At 39.7% G+C, this 25,996-nt stretch overlaps 1 protein-coding gene across 2 annotated transcripts in view; it reads left to right on the top strand.

The window, feature by feature from the left end:
* cpeb4b (cytoplasmic polyadenylation element binding protein 4b) overlaps positions 1-20,753 on the top strand; it is a 32,181-nt gene extending 11,428 nt beyond the window's left edge. Inside the window, exons 3-11 of one of the 2 annotated variants that reach the window (XM_034206705.1) lie at positions 723-813; positions 6,601-6,651; positions 10,110-10,133; positions 11,458-11,628; positions 12,001-12,090; positions 12,542-12,660; positions 12,837-12,951; positions 14,247-14,428; positions 16,168-20,753. In XM_034206705.1, the coding sequence (XP_034062596.1) occupies positions 723-813; positions 6,601-6,651; positions 10,110-10,133; positions 11,458-11,628; positions 12,001-12,090; positions 12,542-12,660; positions 12,837-12,951; positions 14,247-14,428; positions 16,168-16,395 (1,071 nt within the window). In that variant the 3' untranslated portion in view covers positions 16,396-20,753. The remainder of the gene's footprint in view (positions 1-722; positions 814-6,600; positions 6,652-10,109; positions 10,134-11,457; positions 11,629-12,000; positions 12,091-12,541; positions 12,661-12,836; positions 12,952-14,246; positions 14,429-16,167) is intronic. The other variant, XM_034206706.1, reaches the window with a different exon arrangement.
* The last annotated feature ends 5,243 nt before the right edge of the window (positions 20,754-25,996 follow it).

Genomic DNA, 25,996 nt, shown 5'->3' with positions numbered 1-25,996 from the left:
GTTAAGAACACATAATAACCACATGAGGACGAAAATAGTGTTTAGTTGTTTTTTTAAATACAATATAATCTAAGTAAACAATAAGACATCGATACATTTAATTATGCCAACATAAATACCTGTCCCATAGTCGTCTATTTTTGTCTTTTTAGCTTCGGTTTGGGGGCTAGAAAACCAAAACAGGACGGCGGCATCTTTAGAGCAGAATACAAATCCGTTAAGCCGGCAAAAAAGAAAACTTTTATCTCAGTTTTTACATAAGTCTGCAGAATATATTAGTGAATCACTTGAGATTCCACTCATGTGAAACTAGGGCTCACTCCTAATTTGTGTTGTTTGTCACTCCTGCTATATAGGCCAATGCCAAAAGCTGTGAGAAGCATAAAAACAGCGTCCATCATGAAGTGGACTCTTTGCAGTATCTTGGTATTGCATGTATTCGTAGGACGGTAGAAAGAAATGTGAAGTGCTATTATGTCTTTTTCATTTTTCTAAAAGTATTTGTATGCTCTCTTGTTTTTTTTCTCTCTGATCAGCTTGAATGAACTGAGGCAACGTTACATACAAAGATTCAGATAAATCTAATTGCTCAAGTTGCTTCCATGGACCAGCTGAATCTTCAACTTGAAAGCCTGTTGGCTGCCACACAATGTATTTATTTGTCTTTGAAGCATTGAAAGAAAAAGTAATGAATGTTTCTGGTCTTTCTCTTCTTTCTGTAGGAGCGCACCAGGTCATTTGACAGCTTCAACATGAACACGCTGGAGAGCTCCCTGATCGACATCATGAGGGCCGAGCAGGACACCCTGAAAGGTGAGGATTGAATTCACAAACATTAAACACTTATATAACATCCAGTAACGATTGTACGCTCTGTTGACGGCACATACGTAGTGCCTAGAAGACAAAATAATGACTCGATACATCAATGTTTGGATTTCAGTCACTGACAATCCATACTAGGGCTGTCAGTCGATTAAAATATTTAATCGCGATTAATCGCACATTTTTTATCTGTTCTAAATGTACCTTAGAGGAATATTTTTCAAGTTTGTAATACTCTTATCAACATATGAGTGGACAAATATGCTTTATGCTAATGTTTATTATCATTTGAACAATGACAAATATCCTCATGAATATTAAACACAACAACTTCTGAACAAATATTCGCCTCAATTCAACCTGGAACCTCTCGTGTGTGTGTGTGTGTGTGTGTGTGTGTGTGTGTGTGTGTGTGTGTGTGTGTGTGTGTGTGTGTGGTGTGTGTGTGTGTGTGTGTGTGTGTGTGTGTGTGTGTGTGTGTGTGTGTGTGTGTGTGTGTGTGTGTGTGTGTGTGTGTGTGTGTGTGTGTGTGTGTGTGTGTGTGAATGTGTGTGTGTGTGTGTGTGTGTGTGTGTGTGTGTGTGTGTGTGTGTGTGTGTGTGTGTGTGTGTGTGTGTGTGTGTGTGTGTGTGTGTGTGTGTGTGTGTGTGTGTGTGTGTGTGTGTGTGTGTGTGTGTGTGTGTGTGCTGTGTGTGTGTGTGTGTGTGTGTGTGTGTGTGTGTGTGTGTGTGTGTGTGTGTGTGTGTGTGTGTGTGTGTGTGTGTGTGTGTGTGTGTGTGTGTGTGTGTGTGTGTGTGTGTCGGAGCTGCCTGGACGCTGCAATCATGTTGCGCACTATCCGTGCTGAGTGTGCTGACTTCTCGTACAATGTCCCACTGTCTGGCTTCCTGCATAAAGTCAAGTGCTCGGCGCAGTTGTCGGCGAAATGTCGCTCCTCTGTTTTCATTTAAAAAGCTCCTTATATCCGTTAGCGCAGCTAGCTAGCACCAGATGCTAACAACAACAATACACGTAAGGTCTCTCTCTCGCTCGCTCGTGCCACACATACACACACCCTCCCGGTCCTCCCGATGGCGTTATTAACGCGTTAACTTGACAGCCCTAATCCATACACAAACTAAACTAAAAACATGAGTTTGTACCTGCTGTATTCTCCCACTTTAGCTGTTCTTCTATAGGTGTGGACAAGTGTGGCTTGATTTTTACGTGTTACACTTCAAGGTAGAGCTGATCATACCTAATACACACTTACTCACGATTTACCTAATTCTTAGCAGCAACGTTTCACTTCCTCCACAGATCAGATGTCTTCTTCTTGTTGTGATCAACAATAACACGAGAGGTCAAGTCACACCTTTGTGTTCCTCTTCCTTTTCTCTCCTTCCCACTCTGAATTCAAAACAGCTAAACGTTTTCTCACTTGGAAAATTCAATGCAATGAGTCTGACCTCCTTTTCTCTTTCATTTTGAGAAGGAGGCACAGCGAGAATACAAGGCGGGTGGAAGCTTAGGCTTTGTATTTAAGAGGGGATTTGTGAAATAGATGGAAGGACTCCCACTGATCTGAACTAAAGTTGTTGGCCATCATCAGTTTCTAACGATCACAGCTGCACAGCCTCCTGTTACGAAGGATAACAACAATCTTATAAAAACAATGGCGCACAGTTGTTTCTGTCCAAAAAGTCTGGCACATGTTTGAAAGACACACATCTGTTACCTGAAGTGTGAGGATGTTAACCTTTCAGTGTTCAATCAGAACACACATATTATCCAGATAATGCCAGTAAAAAGCGAGAACATTAAACCTTTCTCTAGTTAGGAAACAGTGCTTAGAAACTGGGGTAGGCTGATGCGGTACCTTTGCACCTTTTAAAGAGGTTAGTCCATTGCATTTCTGGGTCAGTATAAATCCCTGTATTCCTGCTCTTTTATGGATTTGATGATTACGGTTGTGCACGTGCATACACTCAGTTGCCAGTTTATTTGGTACATCTAGCTTAAACCAATGTAGTGTAAAACGTATACAATTAAATTCCAATTGTCATTCATTTGTGTTTTTGTTGGTTTGCTATTGAACTTTACTAGGATATACTGATTCCTGTCGCTGATATTTACAGTAGCCCCTCATTAGACAAAATGATAGAAATACACCTAACGGAAACTCTAAACTGGTATTCTAAATAGAATTCATTCCAAAGTACGGGCTGAGACTTGTAATGAGAAAAAATAATCCTGCATTGGAAATTGGACTCTAACGGCCCGTCCACACAGCGGCGTGCGTTGAAGCTTCCAACGCTTCTGCCCATTCACTTTGAATGGGGTGACGTCACTTTTAGCCGAAATGCATTTTGGGAAGCGACGTGGAGCGTTGCTGGCTTCAAAAGTTGAGCAATGTTCAACTTTTGACGCCTCGACGGAGGCGTCAGCCAATGAAATCCCGTTTATTCAAATCTGCCAGTACAAGCGCTAGCCAATCAAACCGCGTGTATGCTGGGAGAGACTACGCAGGTAATTTCCTCATATTCCAAAAAATGGAGGGAAAATTCATTATAGCGGTAGTGAATCACCCGGTGCTGTATGATCAGTCTCTGTTCATCTACCGGGATACAAACCGGAGGAGCGAGGCATGGAGGGAGGTGGCAGAGACAGTGGGTGAAACTGGTAGGTTTTCGCCTGTTTGGGGATTTTATATCCAGTTTACTTCGTTTTAACATTGCTATTGCTTTGTATGTCGGGGGCGGGAGATTCATGTGATTGGTTGTTGGTCGTGTTGCTCGCAAAAAATCCCCAAGCTTCAGATACGCCCACCGCCAAGCGTCAACGCACGCTGCTGTGTGGACGCTCCGTAACTGACCTGGATTATTGATTGATAGACACTAAGCAACATCTGTTATTGGCTGAATGTTGTTAGGTCAATGGTAACCCAGAAAATAGGTTATTGAATGCAGCAGGTAGCCAGTGTTGTTTATTGTTTGAGGGCGTAACTGACAGTTACTATAGATGGAGAGTGCTTAGCTAACAAGAAATACTGTGGCCAATGTTAGCTGTTGGTGGGAAGGGGGGAGCTAAAGGAGTAGTTCTGGTAATGATCGTCCTTTGAAAGGAAACACCTTTGGATTTTAAAGACTCGGGTGTAGAGTTTAACACATATTTGAGTAGTTACTTCAAAACAAGATAACCATCTTTTGTTTTGGTTGTGGTCTAATGGGCCCCAGAAACTGGTAGACAAAATATCTCAAAAAGCCAGTATCAAGAAGTTTTCCTTTTCCAGAATTTATGTCTTATTTTTTAACATTTAAATACCGTTACTGTGCATGTGACCTACAAAGAAAGGTTCAAACAGTTCCACCACCAGAATGACAAGATGAGTGAAAACTCTGAGCTCCAGACTCTTCATTTCCCCTCGTATTTATTTCAGCCTCACACCCACTGTGCTCAGCCACTTCCAGCTGTGATGTAATGTTCTGCTGTCAAACTTTAGTAAATCTCCCCTCTATATTAACAGAGGAAGACTAGAAGGTTAGCTCATCAGCTAGTGCTGGGGTCTTAGCTCCAGCCATGCTGGCACAGATTCCTGCGACTGTTAGATCCAAGAGCCGGGCATCTGAATACAAAACAAGTTTCCTTGGAAATTGAAAACCCACACGCTTCTGCTTCAGAAAGAATCAAACTATGTAGGGTTTGGACATTGTGAAGTATTTTTAAACTTGAACCTTGAATGTGAATTATTTGTCCATTTTGTTCAATTCATTCTAGGTTATTTATTCTTCTTATGTCCTTTGACCTGATCTTTCTTCAGTCATCCCCTTCAGATTGGTTCTTATACAGTGCCCCATTCTTTACTGCTTTCACATCACGCATCATCTCATCCCACACTCCTCTTTTTCTTTCTTTGCCCTTGGTCTACTTATTTTTTTAGTGTTTATTTATTCCCTGTTTCCATTATTATAGTCCAGGCGTATACACTGCTGTACCAAGGGTAACTTATGTGACTCCTCTTTTCCCTCACAGCAAAGTAAAAAGAGAAACATAATTACAGCACATTTTCTTTGAGTGCTGACTCTTCTCCAGGCCAACTGTCCCTTGCTCTCTCCTGCTCTCTGTCACATACGTACAGGCATGCCCACACAAATATGCCCACACGACTGATAAACCCAGACAGAGTGCATACACAAGCACGTTTAGATGCACACACATTTCTCATTCCAGCAGAACATATTGAACTTAGAGCGCTATGAAGCAAGCGAAGAGGCGAGATAAAATGTCTCTAGAAGTGGCTTTGAATCGCTTCCAGCATTGTCCTGACTGACAGAAAGGATCCCTCTGTTCAGCCACTAAACAGACACACACTCACACACCGCCCTGTTGTGTATGTGCTTGTGCATGCATGTGCTAAAACTGTTACTGCACTGAACATGTACTCAGCCAGCAGCTTGCAAATGAGGTTCACAGAGCGGGCACGCAGCACCCTGCAGACACACAGGGATGTGGTGTGCTTACGTGCCTGCACGTTTGCTCCTCAGAGGCTATTAAAGGCTCTTTAAATCCAATATGAAGGCTTGAGCTGGGATGGATTTTGATTTTGGGAGGCGCACATATCAGCTCAAACACTAAATCACTGAGCTAAATTACAGAGGGAGATAAACTGTTGAATCTTGCCGTGCAGTGTAGAGAAATAGCACGTCTACAAACTGGTTTTGGTTGGCACCTTGACATTTATTTTGACTGAAATGTAATTATTTAATGATACGTAAACTAACCTGTTAATGCCCAGATTGTGATAGAATGTATTGGAATATTTAGTATACTATCGTACAGTATAGTAGCTTCCACAACCATGGGGTGACACGTCCTGGTTTCTGTGTTTGAGTTGTTTTATGCACCACATCTACCAAGTACTGTGTGGATGAATAGGCGAGGTGTGGGGGAGGGGCCATCAGATTTCCATGTGACCGAGGCGTCGGAATGCACCAATCACAGGGCGGTCCGTAGCCATACCACAATGGTTGTACTATTTCAGCTCTTTCATCTCATTATCCCTCTGCAGCAAGCAGGCCTTGCATAACTTTGAAGCTTGTTTGGCATCATAACATGTATTTGTGTGGGTGCGGGCGTGTGTGTGCGGGCCTGGCAAGTGGCTCAATGTAAAATGTATGATATGAGGCTCAGAGAGAGAGAGGGAGAGGCACACACACACAGGGAAATGGAGGTCGATGAGACGCAGAGAGATGGTTGGTGTCCCACAGATGTAGTCTCTAATGAGATTGATGTGAAAGCAACACTCAGTGTTCTCATATCTGTTATTATCGCCACTGCATATTCTGTCTGGGCACTCCTAATGAACTGTCAAAAACACCCAGTTGTTCAATATGTTCAGCTGTGCAATTCATCTTTTTCAAACCAAATCCGTGCCCGTGTATTTGGGATTTGTCCTACGTTTTGTGCAGAATTATTTAAATATATTCCTCTCTGAGCATGCAGCATTAATCAAGAGCTTTATCACGGTCTCAGCCTTTTGCCAAATTATTGATTGCTTAACTGATAATGGATTCCTCAGATTGTGGGTTTATCATTTTATGGCTGCCATTTTGTTTTTACTCTTTTTTTTTATAGACATGTTCTGTTAAATCTCAAAATGGGACTGCATATAATAACGGGATATTAACTGTAAAGTATACAATCAATCATGATTCAAAACATACCTTTGTGTTTCAAATGAAGTAATATGTAGGTACCAACATGTTACATATTTCTGTTCTGTGTCTCCTTGCTTAGGTCGTCTTGGTTTCCCCCATCCAGGAGGAGACAACCCCTTGCCCCTCAATGGTACGTATGGCAAGCTAACCAGCTTTTCAAGAGCACACTAACATTACAAGTCGGGGATAAAAAAAAATCATAAATCCTATAAAGCATTTGCTGTCATTAAGGGTGTTGTCCTTGATTCCATATTCAATTGCTCATTAATCTAAAAATATGAACCTACCTGGCAGTCTATATGAAAGGTTAAAAAACATACAAGATCATTATGTTTCCTGTACTAAAATATGCTCTCTCAGGTAAATCATGTCAGCTTTTACCCATTTAAGCGCTATTTATAAAGTTTGCCTCAGCCAACTTCACTGACTTTTGTGTCTTTCACTTTGTCTTGAAACTGTGTGTCCGGCCGATGTGAAATAAAGCTTTTAAGATTTTAAAAGCCTTGTGTGCCCTTGCTTACCAACGATTCAAGGCAGTCAAAAAGTCCTGCCCCTCTGCATTTTTAGAATAAAATAAAATGCACTAACTTGCTTCCTGTTGGTTAAAGGTGGGGTAGGAACATTTGAGAAACCGGTTCGAGTGCGCTAGAATTTGAAAATACACAACCGGAAAAAATCTGCCACTTCCTTACAGAGCCCCTCCTCCAACACACACAAACGCGCACATGACCAATGAGGGCACGAGATAAGTTTGTGCACAGATGGACGGCCAGTTATTTTAGCCGGGCCGGCTAAAATGATTGGTTGTGCTTTTTACAGTGCTACGGCTATCGGGATGTTAAGAGCATTCCATGGAATATAACAAAAAGTGTATCTCGAGCCGGTTTCTCAAACGTACCTACCCCATCTTTAAGGTAAACAACAATCATTTGTGTTGACGACCTTTCACCTACTTATGACCTTTGGTTGGAACATGTTCCTTTCCCCTTACTCCTAATCCCTAAATATGTAGTACGATAAAGGGGGAATGAAAGGACATTAATAGGTGGGTCATTTAGAGATAGAATAGCAACAGTAAGGGACCCCCTATATGCGTGTTATCTTAACGTGAGGACCAAGACATTCTTGTCCTTTTTTAAATAGCATCCCTCTTTCTGACTGCAGGGTTTCATGTTTGCGGATTTGGTTTTCGGTGTTTCACATACTGCAAAATCCCCTTGCTGGACGCAAATTAGGGATGTTATGTTATGCTCTGTGGTAGGCCTCTGATAGCAGTAGGACTCTATGGTGTACCTGTAGGCGGTTTGTAGTTTATCTATACATATTTTACTCCAAAATATTTCCCATCATTATATTTCTGAAAACCTCCCTTGCAGATCAATAGTTATGTTCTAGCTGCCCCAGTTTCACCAGACGGTCTTTCCCTAGAGAAGAACAACATTGCTTTTCTAACAGTATATGAATAACCCGTCCAGCCGATCCTCTTGACATGGCACAGTTTCCACAACAGCAGTTAAATATTTAGCCACCTCTCATTCCCTTTATCATTGTGTAGTTGTGTTGTTGAAGCCTTTGCCTTCTGGTCTTGGGCCATGATGTAAAACACGAGAGGTCGGTGGTTTGTTCACAAGATCGCCGGGTCACATGGTGAGATCACATGGTCAGGAGCTGTCATGAAGCCCTGAGACAGATGGTGCCAGCGGATAGGCAGGATTCAGAGGTTGCACACCATCTCTCTCTCTCTCTCTCTCTCTCTCTCTCTCTCGCGCTCTCTCTCTCTCGCTCTTTCTCCCTCTTTTTTGTCTCATAAGCGTATACAGATTGCATTCCTCATTCTCTTGATCTCTCGCTCTCATTTTCTCTCACCCCCACATAGTGTTTTATCAGCTTGTTCCTCCATCTCTTCCAATCTATTTCTCTCTCTCACACACACACACACACACACACACACACACACACACACACACACACACACACACACATCTTTTTATAGCACGCTCCGCTCTGTTTCAATCTGCTTTCCTGTTTTCTCTGTCCTCTCTCTTTCTATCTCTCATTGACCTCACCCCCCCCAGAGCTAATGTCCATCTGGGTTGGAAAGTCCACCGAGGGAGCGGGGGATTATTGCTTGTGCATTCTGGCCACTTCTTCATCCTCTCTGTGTCCTTAGAGTTTTAGAAGGGTCGCTGCTTCAATCTCTCCAGTGTCCACAATTTTAATTTGTTTCACTTCAGCTCTGTGCAAAGAAATATTATGTCCCAAGGCGCGTATTAAATTGAACGGGAAAATAGAGCATGTTCTTTAGTACACATATGACACCGAGCCGCATTGTGGACTGATGGACTTGTTAGATGGGTTTTAGACAAGGCAGAACAAGAATTGGATTTCTGCAGCATAGATTAAACAGAAATGGTTGCCTGTGAGACTGTACTGTATTCATCTCAACAGAATGATCTAAGTGTTAAACCTCACGTCACGACAGAGGCATATTAAAATACATGTATGTTAAAATGGCCGCCGCCCTCTCTGCTTGGTCCCCTGTTACCTTCCTTGGCCGCAGGGCTGCTATTGCTTTTATTTAGTAAACAATGGAGTTTGAAATGGTTATCGTGCGATGTCGAGGAGGCTTTTTGCTTACAGTCTTAAGTGTAACTCTAAGAAGGTAAATTACATATGTGTAATGGCTGGCCGTATCCAGAAACACTTGATGGAAACTGTTCTGTTATTACTTCTGGCAGTTTCATTCGTTTTTGTGGAAGTGAGTCACAATAGTGGTCCCTCAGCAACGGACTCTAACAAAGCCGCTGCCACTGGGAACACTTAGATTATCGTGCCTGTCGGAGTCTCAAAATGAATGACGTAACTCTGCTTTAAAAAAAAAAATAGGAGCATATAAATTGGAATTAAAATGTGAATTATTTTATTGGTTTTCTATTTGTTTCATATATTTGAGAGACTTGGTCATGATTTAGTAAATGTTGGGTTATTGACACATTTGTAGGACATTTCGTTTTTTGTGTGTTTCTAAGTGAAGTTTATTTAGAACAAAGTTGTGAACCCTTTTTTTAGTTGATTAAATCAGTTGGATTTTTACAGGTCAGAAGAGAATGTTGGTGTTGGTATTGCTACAGTATACGATTTCTATATTTGTTCTGACTAGTTTACCGATCTGTCTTTACCTTCTTTAAACTGTGTCTTTTATCTCGTATGATAATAAATCCTTTCCATCTTTATTTGTTTAAGTACTGTACAAACAGCCAGGTGACAAGTCTCCACCCTGAAACAGGAAAAACATATCCATTCATTTGTTGGGAACAAAAGAACTGTACGAGAAAATGATTGTTGAATCAACTTACAAGTCATTGTACATCTCTGAACTACGGACTTATACTTTCCACGCTGCATTGTTGATACAGTGGTATGGTGGCTAATTATAATTCACAGCTGACTGATAGAAGACAGGGCAGAGGGACAGACAATGGAAAATGACTCCATTGTCATGAAGCACCTGGCACATTTATTGGTATAGTGTATAATGCACCTTTTACAAATACCCTCTTCTTGGATTTGTCCTTATTCCACATGCAGCCAGGAATTATAGCAGGAGACGAGGTAAAATAAAATCATGGCTCAAATCCAGCTCTCTTGGTCTCAATATACTGTCTGACTTTGTGATGTGAAGCCGTTCTGTTATGATTTTGTTTTACGTTACAGTGCGTTGGGTGTTTAATGAATGCTCGTAAATGGTTTTGGAATGACTCGGCGCTTTGTACAGTGAAGTGACATGTTTGCCTGCATGATTGTCTTAAGTGTCGCATCTTGCCAACAGCTTGAGAAGTGATCTTATGCATCTTTCATTGTGCGTTTATCTCATTATGCTTGACTCTGTTTGACTCTGCTTGCTTTTTTCTCATTTACACACACATTTTGCAAGATTGTTAGCTCAGACAATAGATGTTATTGTCACATTTGGGCTAAAAGTTATCAGGAGAGGAGACACACAAAGTGTAGCATTTGATTTACACACTCGGAGAACAGAAGAATAGACACATGGCCAGGCACATGGCCGGACGCACACACACACACACACACACACACACACACACACACACACACACACACACACACACACACACACACACACACACACACACACACACCACACACACTCCCCATTGACACCAGCACAAACTGTAAGCTGAGGCTAACTCTGTTGCATAAATCTCTATAAAGCAGCTCAGGGCAGGTCGTATAGGAGCAGGAATAGGCCGGAGAGAGCTTAGTCGCTACAACACAAACATGCACAGTCCACTGTGAAAGTATTAACCTGAGAAATGCTGCGTTTGTTAGAGAAAAGCTGCGTGCATGTTCAGTACTTCATGGAAAATACATTTGCTGGCCATGCAAGAAAAAAACCACGTCTCATTCTGCATTCATTTTATTTGCCTTGTTTTATCTGTACTTTCAAAATGTTTTTTCTTTATTTGACATGACTGGAATGAACTCAAACCACTTTTATTTTTAGCTATGTTTTTATTTTGTTACATTCCACCCCACTAACCATTGTGTTATATGTTACCCTTTACTCTTCTTCTTTATAGTATTCTGAGGTTTTTGTATATAGTTGCTGTTGTTTAAGGGGTTTAGAAACTAACTGCGACATTTAATGAAAGGTTACACAATGTAATATAAATATGTTTGAATGAATCCCTAGTGATTTGCCTTGCATGCTACTCACTTGCCTTTATTATGTTGTAAGTGATGTCGGATCAGATTGCTCTTTCCGCCCAGAATATGAATGCAGTCAACAGAATGAAAAGTTGTATGTACGGTTATCTTACTGCCTTAGGGGTAGTGTTGTTATGACAACAACTCCCAGGATCACTCCTCAGGAAATAAACCCTTCCTCCTCTTCCTCTCTCTCTCTCTCTCTCAGGCCACTCCTCTCTCTTCCCCATGGAGGATGGTTTCCCTGACGATGACCGTGGTGATCAGGGTCTTGCAGGCCTGGGCTCCCCTCACTGTTTCCCTCACCAGAACGGAGAGCGTGTTGAACGCTACTCACGCAAGGTCTTTGTGGGAGGACTGCCCCCTGACATAGATGAAGGTAAAGATTTATCATTTTACAGTTAAAAAGATTGACACTTACAAGATGGAGACTTGAGGGCAATTTAAAACATAATCCAACATCATAAAATGACACCTTTAAGATGACTTTAGGATACCTCAAAGTCAAATCTTAGGCTTTTAATTTGATTGACTTGACAAACATTATCACTCTGACTGTAAATTAGACCATGAGATATTACATTACACATCTCTTTAGATAAAAACAATGGAATTTGTTCAAATGTTCCTGCAATTTATATGTATTTTTTTTTAGAGAGTCAGGCAGGACTTTCTCTGTAAATTATCAGTGTAATTGTTTTTTTGTTTTATCTCCAAATTCTCAACAATAATTCATTCTGCCTGATTTCAGACGAGATAACTGCTAGTTTCCGGCGTTTTGGACACCTGTTTGTGGACTGGCCTCACAAAGCAGAGAGCAAATCCTATTTTCCACCCAAAGGTTTGTTGAATTATTTATGTGCTGATTTGTCTCACAATGGTTTGGAGTTTTCTAGCTGGGTACATTTCAGTAGTATTTTCTGATTCCAATTTATCTTCAAAAAGATAGATTCCTGTGACTGCTTCAGTGTCTTTGTGTTTCCTTGTGGGTCAGACATGTATTTGAATTGAATCTATTTCTGTATTCAGTAGAGAAATGTCAGCCTTGTGTACTACCACTATTCATATGTGTGCGGTCTGTTTTTCCTTTACAGTATTGTCTGAAGCACTTAGTAGCCATGTGTGGACTGTTTGTCCGTTTCTCTGTCTATTTGTTAAAGCTTATTCCTTCCCGCTGTGCATGCAGAAAGCTGTGTTCAGCCACAGTTATCATTGCGCTTCAATCCAACATGAGTCTTTGTCAATACGTGGTGTCCCCAGCAGCATGAATAACTCTGCTGTGTTACGTGCAGGCTACGCCTTCCTGCTGTTCCAGGATGAGAGCTCCGTGCAGGCTTTGATCGATGCCTGCATTGAAGAGGACGGCAAGCTTTACCTCTGTGTGTCCAGCCCCACCATCAAAGACAAGCCGGTCAGTGGGAACACACACACACACACACACACACACACACACACACACACACACACACACACACACACACACACACACACACAAACACCCATTTGCTCACATCATTAGTTTCCGCTGAACTCAAGGAAACGTATGACTTCTACTTGACTTTGAAACCTCATGTCGTGTGTGTTCAGGTCCAAATCCGCCCGTGGAACCTGAATGACAGCGACTTTGTGATGGACGGATCTCAGCCTCTGGACCCGAGGAAAACCATCTTTGTGGGAGGGGTCCCTCGTCCGCTCCGTGCAGGTACTCTTCGTTCTTATTTGACTCTTTTTCCAACCATGTGAAACCACAACATATGAGTCTTTGTGATGACAACACTTACCTTTTGAAGTGTGTTGTATACACACAGGTTGAATCCCATGTGTTTGGTATTGTCTCATTCCCCTGTTTCTTTATCAAAATGCTTTAATACATTCATCAATCTGTACCTTTTGCTGTGTACATTTACACTGTTTTACACAAATAAGAAGCCACCCTTGACTTCCCCTTCTTTATTTCCTCCTAATGTTTGAAGGTCAGCTCTAAACACAATTCTCCTTTCTGTGAAACCTTGCAATGTGATCAGCTTGTGTTCATAATAAACATACGACCTGCTAGAGGGTAGAGCTAAAAGAGGCACTGTGCCGCTGAGACTGGCTTTGACCTACACTGGAGCGTCAGGAAGTTCCCTCAGTGGCACGCTGTGCTGTGCAGAATATAAAATTCCCTTTTATCCGGATAACAATGTTGTGTGCGCTGAGTGCTCATGTTTTCTGCACTGCTGGTAACACTGTTTTAGACTCTAGTTGAGGTCACATAGCCCTGTGGCGCATCACATATCTAATAACCTTGTGTAACATGGGTCCACATTCACACGTATTAACTTGACATATTAAAAGAAAAGCTATTTGCCTTTTTGCTGTTTTAACAAGTTAATCTGCCTTGTTAATTCACAAGGTTATCTCTGCCAGTTTGCAGCTTTTTAGAAAAGCCCAATAAAGACTGCAAATTAAAGTGTTGGGATTTATAGTAGCCATTTTAGCAGCTACGCTCATATTTGCTCCATCAAACGCTTGTGATCTTTAATCCATCTGTGTGGACGGCTTTAAGCCCTCAGATAAACAACCCTCTTCAACGTGTTTGTGTTGGAACATGGGCTCATGTATTGAGCCTGTGTGTGTGTGTGTGTGTGTGTGTGTGTGTGTGTGTGTGTGTGTGTGTGGTGTGTGTGTGTGTGTGTGTGTGTGTGTGTGTGTGTGTGTGTGTTGTGCTGTGTGTGTGTGTGTGTGTGTGTGTGTGTGTTGTGTGTGTGTGTGTGTGTGTGTGTGTGTGATTGTGTGTGTGTGTGTGTGTGTGTGTGTGTGTGTGTGGTGTGTGTGTGGGTGTGTGTGTGTTGTTGTGTGTGTGTGTGTGTGTGTGTGTGTGTGTGTGTGTGTGTGTGTGTGTGTGTGTGTGTGGAATAGTCGCTGGATTTTAGCCAGAATGTTAACATTGTGTTCATGTTTTTAGTTCTGTAAATATTTTGTTCAGCTTCTTCAATGTGTCTTCCCCCCCTGCAGTGGAGCTGGCCATGATCATGGACCGCCTGTATGGAGGGGTGTGCTACGCTGGCATCGACACAGACCCTGAGCTGAAGTACCCCAAGGGAGCAGGGCGGGTCGCCTTCTCTAATCAGCAGAGCTACATTGCTGCTATCAGTGCTCGCTTTGTGCAGCTGCAGCATGGAGAAATCGATAAACGGGTGAGTGGAGAGAAAAGAGAGCTCAGTGTTTTTTAAGTCCTCCCTCGCCGCTCCCCTTCTTTCTTCATTCGTCTCCCCACAACTCACTTCCTGTTCTCTTTCTGTCAAACTGTCTGTTGAGAAGTAACAAATGCAGAATGAGTTTGCTATATTGGATTACAGTGCAGAAAGTGTAGAGAAGCACATCTGGCAGAATTGTTCATTTTAGAAGATCAGGGCAAGTAGCAATATGTTCTGAAGCCAAGCTATGGGGGGGCAGTTTCTTTTGACAAAATCAAATAGAATTTGACCAAAACAGCTGCCATGGAGTGAGCGCACAGAACAGCATCAAAAGGCCGTTATTAGATTCAGATGAAATCCATGATAATAAAGGTAACTCCTTATTTAACCTATATTTCTATACTGCAGATGATTAGCATACATACTAGTTCATAGCAATGCGTTACAGAGTACAAGTGAAATAACAGGAACAGTGTACCGTTTAAATTCAAACAGTAACAGGTAGAGTTAAAGAGAGCATTGCGTGTCATGGCAAATGATTCCATGATAAAACTGCATTCATACATGAATTTAAACAGTGCACAGTTGTGTGATGCATTTACACTTTGGCAGTAAGGCCATCAGTGATTTACACACTGTTGTCAGCAGCCAATGAATTACAGCCGTAGATATTACAGAGCTCTGTAGTTGCTTCATATTATTCACATTTACACAATAGAGGGGAGTGAAAGAGAACATGAGCTGAAATCCAACAGAAATATTTAGTGAAGAGGTTACATGGTGATATGAACTACAGGAATAATAGTACGCTGCTTTCTCATTTGCATGATTACTGTTCACATTCTGTAGACCTTCTTATTGACATTCACTTGCTAATAGCACAATCTCTCATCCCTGACTGGTGGGGAAAGCAAATGAATAGTGAACAGTGTGCAAAGGGAAAGGGAGAATTCACAAATAGCAACATGTTGAGCCTGTCGCATGCAATGTTTGATCTGAGAGCTCACTGTGGCTGTTCCCTCTTGTTCTCTTACTCCCTGTGATAAATAAAACAAGCCTTAATCCTGCTGACTCCGCCCCTCGTGATGAAAGCTGATATTTAAAGAAGGTCAATACATGGGCTGGAGCGGCTGTTCCTTAAGAACATATACTGTAAAAGGTTGGATCGGAATCAGGTACCAAGTAGGTTAACACATACGAGCAATTTGACTTGGTGTTATGGTGCGTGCATAAAAATACATACAAATAAAACGAGAATTAAAAACACGGATAGAATACAATTTTAAGAACACTAATAATATTAAAAAAATACAGTAAAATATACCAATATTAGCATTGAATATGATTTGAAATCGTAGAAATGAAATTGGACTAAAAATATGTGCAGTAATACAAATATATATTTTTAAATCTAATTCTTTATTTTCTGCAGTACAGGCAACACATGCAGAGAAGGACACGACAGTATGACGAGATGACAATGCCAGTCAAACAAAAACATAATACTAAATAAATATTACCCGACAAAACTGAGTTAATAGGATCTCTTTAGTATATTTTGTACATAGTATAAAAAAAGATACGCTTTCAGATAAACGTTCTACCTTCCAGGTGCCATCTGTTTCATTTCCTGCTAGTTTGAGCAACATATGGTAGAACCAGGATTGATAAAGCAGCATGCAGACACACGTTTGTAAAGGAAACAACACGGCTAATGTCCACTGATTCCCCCCCCCCAGGTGGAAGTGAAGCCATACGTGCTGGACGACCAGCTGTGCGATGAGTGCCAGGGAACTCGCTGCGGCGGGAAGTTTGCGCCGTTCTTCTGCGCCAACGTCACCTGTCTGCAGTACTACTGCGAGTACTGCTGGGCGGCCATCCACTCCCGCGCCGGACGGGAGTTTCACAAACCCCTGGTGAAGGAGGGGGGGGACCGCCCCCGCCACATCTCCTTCCGCTGGAACTGAGCGGGGGACAGAGAGGGAGAGGCAACAGGGAGCAGAGGGCAGGTAGTGCAGGAGTCGCAAATCATTGTACAAATAAATGCACTTTTCTGTTGCTGGTTCCTTTTCGCTCTAATTTCACTGAACCTTTTTTCATTTTTTTAAGTTAATATATATCTATATTTTGAAGATAGAAAAAAAACTGGAATTATATCCAAATATGTCCAGCAAGGAAAAAAGATGTGTAACATAAATTTATTTATGCGTTTGATTTTTGAAATATTTGTATTAGTTCTAAAAAAAACAACAACATATATAGGAACGTTTGAAGTGTGATATGGTACTCTTCTCTTCAATTGGCCTTTTTATTTTTTTCTAAACAATGTATTTTATTTAATTTTTTAAGAACTGTCCCCAAAACAAGACACTTAATTTGACTTTTGATTGACTTGTTTTGTAGCAGTGCAAGTGCTGTTGTAACAGCATATGATTGGCTATTTATTTCTGAGGTGTGATTTAAGTTCTCTGTCGATTACAAGAGGCTCCAGAGCAAATGTGAATTGAAAAGGTGTTGCTAAAGAAGAGTGCACTTATTTCCAATTTGAAAGAGCGCAGTATACGAGACCCTTAGTAGTCAACCAAAGCTCAATATTGAATTAACTTTGAAGAACAGAGAGGGCCCACTGCAGAATGAAATGGATTCTTTTCCCTCCCATATCAAAATGTTTGAACCTCTCTCTTTTTATGATTTCCAACTTCACACGAATATTTTGATGTTACTTGAAAATCGCAACGGAAATTTTAGCAACGCATATTTGGGTTTTGATCTCCATTTTGACATGCAAAAACTAATACCTCAAACTCAGCTGCTAATGTGCCGATACAGTTAAGAAGAAAGGAAAAAAAAAAGCAAGAAAGAAAACATCACCCGCTCGTGTTCTCCTTTCCTTAGAACTATAATCAAAGGGAAGTGATGCAACAGGCAGAGTGTGATGTGACAGGCACAGTTTTGTACTCACTTGCTTCATCGCCTCCTTATTTTTTTATTCAAAGCCAGGGTTGTGCTAGGGACAGAGCAGAGCATCGTACAGTACACAGTGTATTTGGGGAATGTAAGGCGGAGGGAGGCTACAGGAGAGACAGAACGGCTTAAAGAGATAAGCCCCCCCCCCCCCCCCCCCCTGTCTGCCTGCTAAGCTAGCAGCTAACAGAGTGTAGGGCCTCGTTCGTGGATCAAAACCTGTTTTCTGTGTCTGAACACCGCGGGGGTTTGGATCCAGATCTTTCAGGACTGAGGTTAAGGTGTCTCCTCGAGAGTAGGGTGGTCTAGTAGTCCACCTTTTTATTGCAGTTTCTACAGGGCTACCACCAAATGGAAAATGCCTGTCCTTTGTTAGTCTTTTTTCGATGCATTTGTGCAATTCTCCCAAGTCTTTAATGAACAAGTTCTACTTCGCATCCGAGAGTCAGCTACATTTAATGCGAGAAGCAATTCAAGTTTATCGGATTTCCCAATCGTCAGCACACATTTGATTCATGGAGGGATCTGCCCTTTTGGCGAACCCTCTGTCCTTTCTCCTGCCAAGCTAATCCAACTCAGCATCCAGTGTTTTTGAAGCATAAATGAAGATAGTCTCTGCAGTGTGCTCTACTACTACACACTTATGACCCACATGCAGTTTGCTCTTGATAACAGTCGGTTGTACCCAGTGGCTTTTTGGGAACCAAAGATGGCTGTGCAGTAGTGGGTCATACTGTAGCTCATTTCTTATTTAGGTTTTTTTTATTCTTATGTTCCTTCTCATTACTTCAAGGAAGTTTTTATTCATATATCTTTTTTTTTTTATTATTCTGTCACTTCTACCCAGTTTTGCTTAACTGTCAAGCCCAGCAAACCAAAGATTGGCCTTGAACATGATATATTTATATATATATATATTTGACAGTGCAGTCAAAACCCATTAGAACACCAGTGGAAAAACAACAGGGCTTGCAGACACACACACACACACACACACACACACACACAAGTTCTCCATAGCTCAAAATGGAGGTGCACGCTGGTAGTTCTTTTTATCTCAAATAGGTCCGCGGAACGTTTAACATTAAGTGCACATTCACACAGCTAAAGTCAAACTAATCCTCACCTTTGTTTGACGTTTTAAGTCACGCAGTAACCTGCTAGCCGAGCATTTAAATATGTCAGGGAGTTAGTACAGAAACTTGATTATACACACTAGTGAGAAACCTTTCCTCATATGGGCGTGGTGTCGTCGCACCAGTTTTGCACCCTAGTCATTTGTTTTGTGGGTGTGGTGGGTGAGCATTTTAGAAGTTAAAACACTTTGTGAAGAATTTGCTGTTAAATGAGATGAAAAAAAAAGATTATTTTATACATGGCCTGCTGATTTTTGGTACAGTGTTTTCTAGCTAAATTATTTTGTCATGCACATATAAACATTTATTATGCACTACTTTTCTAAATATTTTTTCTTTTTCCAACAGTCATTTTAGGCACATTTTTCACAAATGGGGAAACTCCTTTTTGCAATACCTCAATTTTTCACATTGTGAAAGGTAGCTTTTGTACTTTTGTTACTGAGAGATCTGCATATATGGAAATGTTCATTTTAAGAAAAAAAGTTGAGTGATTTCAATATATATTATTTTCAATTATGCTTTTTATACATTTCAGTGCTGAGGAAACTTTACAACTAAGTGCGCACTTGTGTTGGTGCGACTTCACATCTGCAGAGGAGAGACCAAAGTCTATTGCTCTCTTGGTCTTAGCTTTTCGTACATTAGATGTTTCCAGTCAATCTGGTCAATAACAGCATGGCGAGAATAACAAAAAAAAACAAAAAAAACAAGTTGTCATTTGAAATTGATGTTAATGTCTCTAAACATGGCTATACTAGTTGGACAATGGTAACTTCTGTCTTGGTTTCCTCTCCATAGATGGACTATAACTTAATATAAGGAGAATGCAAAATTTGGTTCAGGCGTAACGCTGAGTCTCGTATCACAAGAATGGATGTTTGGTGTTTAGATATTTTAATATTTCAAAAAAAGTATATATATATTCTTGAACTTGCCAACTAGCACCTATTGTAATCCTTAGCATGCATGACAAAAAAAAGAGAAAATGACAAGTACATGAATTAGCTATTAAAAATTAACTGTTGTGGTGTGCACCAAATGTTTCTCAACTATTAAGTTGTTAAGGACACCCCAAACCCACTCACCTCACCCCCCCTCCCCCTCTCCCCTCCACGCCACGTGTTGATCTCCTCGCTTCCCCATTCGCAGACCTCTGCAGGATGCACACGACAGAGAGAAAAGACGAGAAACAAGACAGAAACTTAACTATAAATCGATTTGGCAGTGCAGGACTTTAGCATCCTTTTACAACACTGTTTTAAAAAGACTTGAGAACTCATCCCCGCTGTCTGTCGAGGTGATTATATAGACCTATCTGGAGGAAGGGGAGCTTAAAGACTTGAATGTGGTAAATGTTGCAAGTTAACTTCAAGTTGTTATGTGCAATACTTCTTTTGAACCTTTTTCCAGATAAAGACTCTTTGCAATGTAATTCTTTAATGCCATTTTTAATTGCAGACATTTAATTAAAGAAGATGCTAATATGTTTTTCACAGTCATTTTCTACTGTTATTGTAATCCTTTTCATGCTGGTGTTTGTAAAAAAGAAAAGAAATCAAACTATTTGTACTAATATAAATAATTGAAGTTATTTTTAAAACATTAAAGGTTTTGTGCTCATTTGCTTATTTTGTTTATTTTAAGCTACTGTGATTGATTGCATTGTAATTATTAGGTCAACAATGTATTTAGCTGTTTATTGGTATATTTTTAATTGGAATGTATAATTGATTTTTATAATTTTGATCAGATTTTTGTTATATTTTTGAGGTGAAGCTTTTAATATGTTAAAGTGTCTAGTTTTTACTAATTGCTATATTGTGCTCCACAATATATGGTTCACATTTTCTGAAGGAAAATAAATATTTAAATATTTGTCTGTTAATGATGTTACTTAATGGCAAGATTTCAATAGTTTTTAACTGTGTATGGGAAGGTTGTTGTATTTATTAATAGCATTTTTTACTTAAGATATCACCTTAATTTTTATTGTCATTTCACTTTATAAGTTCCTATTTTTGTATTTTCCTTTCTAATTAAGTTATGTAATACGGATATGTCCATATTTCTAGGAGTTGGTCTGTAGAAGTGCTAGTGAAACGAAAAAGAAAAATCTAATGTTATTTAATTGTTTGCAGCCAACTATTTATAACAGTATGCATAATTTTTAAATATTTGTAATGTGAAATGTTGAATGAAATAAATCTTAACTGTGATGAAAAGATTTGCTTGGTGTTCTTTTTTATGTTAAGTCTGGACATTTAAATCTGTTATTGGAAAGTCTCACTAACTGCTATCTATATTTGGTGCGATCTCTCTGTTCAGGGACGGTTTGTACTGTCATATTATTATTGTTTGCATGAGCAGTTAGTGACTCTTAAACCGACTGAAAGGTGGAGCTCCACTGCCTCGTTCCGCCGACCACACCCAGCAGTCAGGTTTCTGTGTACTGACCTTATATATACAGTCTATGGTACTGACCCCACCCTGGAGTGCTCTTCGTCATAACTGCAGCAATATGAAGACAGTAGTTGTCCTTAAATTAGTAGTGGGACAACTACTGTCTCCATAACTTCAAACAAAAATGAGATCTTCAGCTTGTGATATTACTTTGCGTCTACAAGGGTTTTAATTGATACATCAATGTAAGGACAATTAATGCCTTTAAAAAGAATAAACGCTTTTTTTCTGAGGTATTATATACTATACTATGAGTTTCTTAATTATATTTTAATGGCATACTATACTATGACTTCTTAATGTCATTTTAAGGACATACAAAACTATGACCTTTTGAATGTTATGTTTCATGGCATTCTATTCTCTCTGATTTAATATAGGTAAAACATTTCTTAAATGAAATGTTTGTTTTACAGGTTATTAATCCAAAGCACTCGGAGCCGAACAAAATTCCTTCCCAATTCAGGATGAAATCAAAAGATCCTCAATGTTAGAATAGCGTCCCAAATTCCATAAAAATATATCAAAATGTATCATTTATCACTCTAATTATTAAAAATGTATTAATGGTCCACTGAGTGAACAACTTTACAAAAGGCTTCGTAGACTGCCAACTAAAAAGGTTTTTTCAAAAATGGCAAACAAGCTATAACCCTGGTTATGATGTTATGACATACTGGAGTATGACGTTTCTTTATGCCATTTGTATCACTATACTACATTATTAAACATTTTATGGTTTAATATATATTTGACTCATATTTCTTTAAACTTTCTTATGCTACACATATTAGGACATTGTTTTTGTACTATAGTATGACTTTTTCTACACTATTATTAAGAACATTATGACATAGAAGCCTTGAGTATGACTATATGTTTTTATGTATCACATACATACTGTGACTATTAAAATATATTTTTATGAAACAAATGAAATTATTCTTGCTTGGTTAATTATTATATAAAAGAAAACACAATTTCTACATTTAATTGCCTTGTTGAATTTATACCATTATTTAAGATTTAAGAAGATCTGTTGACCATACAATTACAAACACATCCCAGCATCTACCTTTTAAAGCATTTCACTCATTGTTATTCAGATGATTAATGTCGTTTTTTTTAACAGCTCCTCACGTGTGTGTCACTTATATAACCAGCAGATGGCGCCATAGGACCAAAATGGTTCAGTGAACTTTTTTTTTTCTGCTGCCTTTAGGTAATGTGGAAAATATTTTTTTTATTTTGTTATTTCTCCCTTAAAATTGACAGGTGAGGATGTTGGTTTTTCATATAATTCATGAGACATAATTCAATGATGTTAAGAGAGGCACATTTTACGGTGACCGGCAGGTGCAAACGCGGAACAACGGCCCAAAACACATACATAAGCAGGAAACACCTGCAAATAATGAAATGAAAAACAAACAAACCCTGAAAACAAATACAACAGAAAAACGCTGCATTTACAGAAATGTTGCAAACTAAATACAACACACAAACCCCGAAAACAAACGCAACAAAAAAACGCTGCAAATACCAAAATGATATGCAAAGTCCAAAGCACGTACAAATCCCAAAACACACACAAAAAAACATTCCGGAAGTGCTCCAGGCCTCTAGGGGGCGCGCTACGTGGAACAGATTGATGTCTGACCAGACATAGAGAGAACGAACAAGAGTGATGGAAATCGAGAGGAAAGAAAGTTCATTTAAGTGGAGAAAGATATAAGAAGGTAAGTTTTGTTTTTATACATAGAGCGTCATATTTATATAGCTAGCGTTAGTGTGCCTAACTACTACACCAGCTGAGGAGAGCTTCACGTGAAGAGAAGATAAAGTGAGGGAAGAACATTGTTAAAAGAGATGACAAATCAAGTGCAGGCAAATAACACGGGCCATAGTGAGTGCCGCGGAAAAAGGACATTTGAATTCTTAGCAGTTTGTTTATATGTATATGTTTGTGTATAGATGTTGCAACTATACAGAGCTTTAGCAATTACCTGTAACTATGGTCATGCTAATAAAGCTATTGAATTGAGAGAGAGAGAGATGTGACAACATGTGAAGAGGGACAAAGTAATGACAGGAGAGTAGTGTGCATTAGACATGCTCAAGAACAAATATAGAGACATTCAAGGAGAGAGAGAACACAGATTCAACGGTAAACATGATGTATCTTTCTATTTATTTAGCTAACCACTATTTAGACTATGTGTTTTTGATTGACTTGATTAAATGGATTTACTACATTGATTGATTGATTGAAAAGTTTATTAACAGCTTGTATATTGGGTACAGTACAGTACAGCTCAAAACATACAATTGTTAAGGGGATGCAGACCAGAGAAAGACTTTCGTCTTGTTTACATCAGGGTCCCCCATTTCCAATTCATCATGTCATTTAAGACATATAAGACATATTTGACATACAGATGGCTTATTTACAATTTACATACAGGTGGTTTTTTTACATACAGATTGCTTATTTACAATTTTCATTTAGATTTCGTTCTAATACATCCTAACCGGACATTTAAGACATACCAAGTCTACAGATATACAGTTAGTAACAGAGTCTAAAATGCGAGTAGGCCTATATACATAGATGGGGGGGGGGGGGGGGGAAGCTGTCCATTGAACGACAGGTTGAGATTTGTACCATTACCGGGGCCAGTTTTGCAATGCTCTCCCCCGAAGGTGCTCTTTAAGAGAGGTTTTGAAGGTAAGTATAGTTTTACTTTCCTTTACAGTTGTGGGAAGAGCGTTCCACCTTGATGTGGCATAATTGCGAAACGTGTATTCCCCCTTTTTTGTGCCAAATCTGGGTTTCACATGATTTGTGGAGCTCCCTCTGGTGTTATGATCATGGTATTCCTTGACCTTTGGGAAGAATTTTGACATGTACATGGGTACCATAGAGGTGTAGTGGATCTTGTAGACCAGGCCCATTGCAAGTAGCTGTACTCTGTCGTCTACTCTAAGCCATCCTAGTTTGTCAAAGTGGGCAGAGGTGAGGTGGGTTCTAGATGAAAGGTCAAGCAGTAGTCTGACCAGTTTATTTTGCGATGTTTGAAGTTTTATTTTTAGCGCCTTGGAGGTGCTATGGTAGATACATCAATGTATGTCTTTTCAGGCTGCCATGTTTTGTCCTTTCTGTGGCCAGCATCTGGGGACAGTTCAAGTGTTCTGTGGCTCCTGTGGCAAACATGTACAGTTTTTGGCAGAAGTTGACTTTAAGTTCACTTTTTTTATTGTATCTGTTTCAAATGCAAGAAATAAGGATTCAACACACTACTCTGTTTAGAATACTAATTGGCAGATGCGTATCACTAGTTATCAGCATGAAGGACACATTTTTTCATTGTCTGTTTATGTGAAATATGTAGAAGCCATCATTAAATTGTAGACCAATGCATGATTAAATACACAAAACAGCTTATATTATACATTCATAATTGTGTATTAGTTGTATCTTTATAGAGAACAATATACATTTAGAATCAGATTTTGAGACAGTGAGCGGCTGGGAAGTCACACCGCCATGGGGCACAAACAGTTGCTGACGTGATGTTTTCTTCATTCTCAGGCGTTCCATAAGGAGGGTCAGGAACTCACGCTTGGGACCACCAGTGTCCCCTCCATCCTCAGTGTGTCCCTCATCATCAGTGAACTTAACTGACATCTCATGAGAGGGATCGAATGAGGCACCTTTGAAGCCGCGGATTGCTCCATCCCACACATTGGCTCTATTCATATTGAACCTGCTGCAAGATGTATTTGTTATTTTTGCAGAGAGTTCTGCAACAATGTCCTCCGCAGTCAGGTATTCTGTGCTGGGAAAGACAAAGTGATGTATTGTAATATTAAATGATGAAGCTAGTAATAAGATTTACAGAATAGAATAGACAAATTAAGTGGTAATAGTAACAATTAATACCTTTGCTCCATGTTGTCTTCTGGCTCAGACTGGCTATCAATAATGATAAGTGCATACACAGTTGTGTAGTTGCTGCAGTGAGAAGACAGTTGAATAATTACTTTCAAATACATAATATATGCATGACAGTCATATTTACAAAAGTATGTCGATAACAGCACTTTGTCATACTCCTGCACAATCCTTGTAAACATTTGAAATGGATGCAACAAAAAATATCTGATTTTTGAAAAATATTTGTGGGTGTTTTTTGTATCGTCTTCACTAAGATGTCAGATGTTGTGGGTGTCATTTGGAAATGTATAAAAGTATAATTGTTCTGCTTCCTGGCAATGTTACCCACTGTGATTGGAGGCTATACAAACAAACAAATGTAAAATAAAGATACACAGCAAACAACTGTGTCACGATGCAACTGTCAACATCGTTTACCTATAGAAGTGGTTCTGACCCGGGGCAGACTGGACCTCTTCCTGGAATGGGGTTGGTGCTCCATCCTATTTTTACCCAGGAAATAAGTGCACACAAAGGTATTTATTGATTTCATGTTCACAAATTCAAACCTACATGGTATAATTACATTTGTAATTAGTCTTACCCGATCAGACGCTGGTTGTGGGTGCCTGAGAGGTCTGATAAAGGTAAACAACAAATATATTCAAACTACTGTACTGTTAAAACATTCTGCTTCTTGTGGCACAAAATAATATGTTGACAATGTTTTATTTTACCCTGCAAACTGTTGTCCATTCGTGTAGTGCTCACTTTTGGAACATTTGGAATGTCCCACACCTGCATACACACAAATGACTGACTGAAATAAAAATAAATTCACTTTAATTAAGAATAAATGCCACGATAAATCCAAACTGACCAAGGTACAGTATATTGTTGACCGTCCTTTAACTCTCACATTAGGATTTACATTGAAGCACAATAAACCAACTCCTCTCTGCACCTATAATATATCTATATGATGTCAAGAGTTACATTTAGGTGCACAGACAGTGCTGTCTCTTGACTTGCAAGCTCTTTCACCAAACAAGCTAACGCTAGCTGGGT

Source organism: Gymnodraco acuticeps, unplaced genomic scaffold, assembly GCF_902827175.1.
Source record: "Gymnodraco acuticeps unplaced genomic scaffold, fGymAcu1.1, whole genome shotgun sequence".
Lineage (NCBI taxonomy): Eukaryota > Metazoa > Chordata > Actinopteri > Perciformes > Bathydraconidae > Gymnodraco > Gymnodraco acuticeps.
The sequence above is the reverse complement of the archived record's forward strand: the minus strand, read 5'-3'. Positions and strand labels throughout refer to the sequence as shown.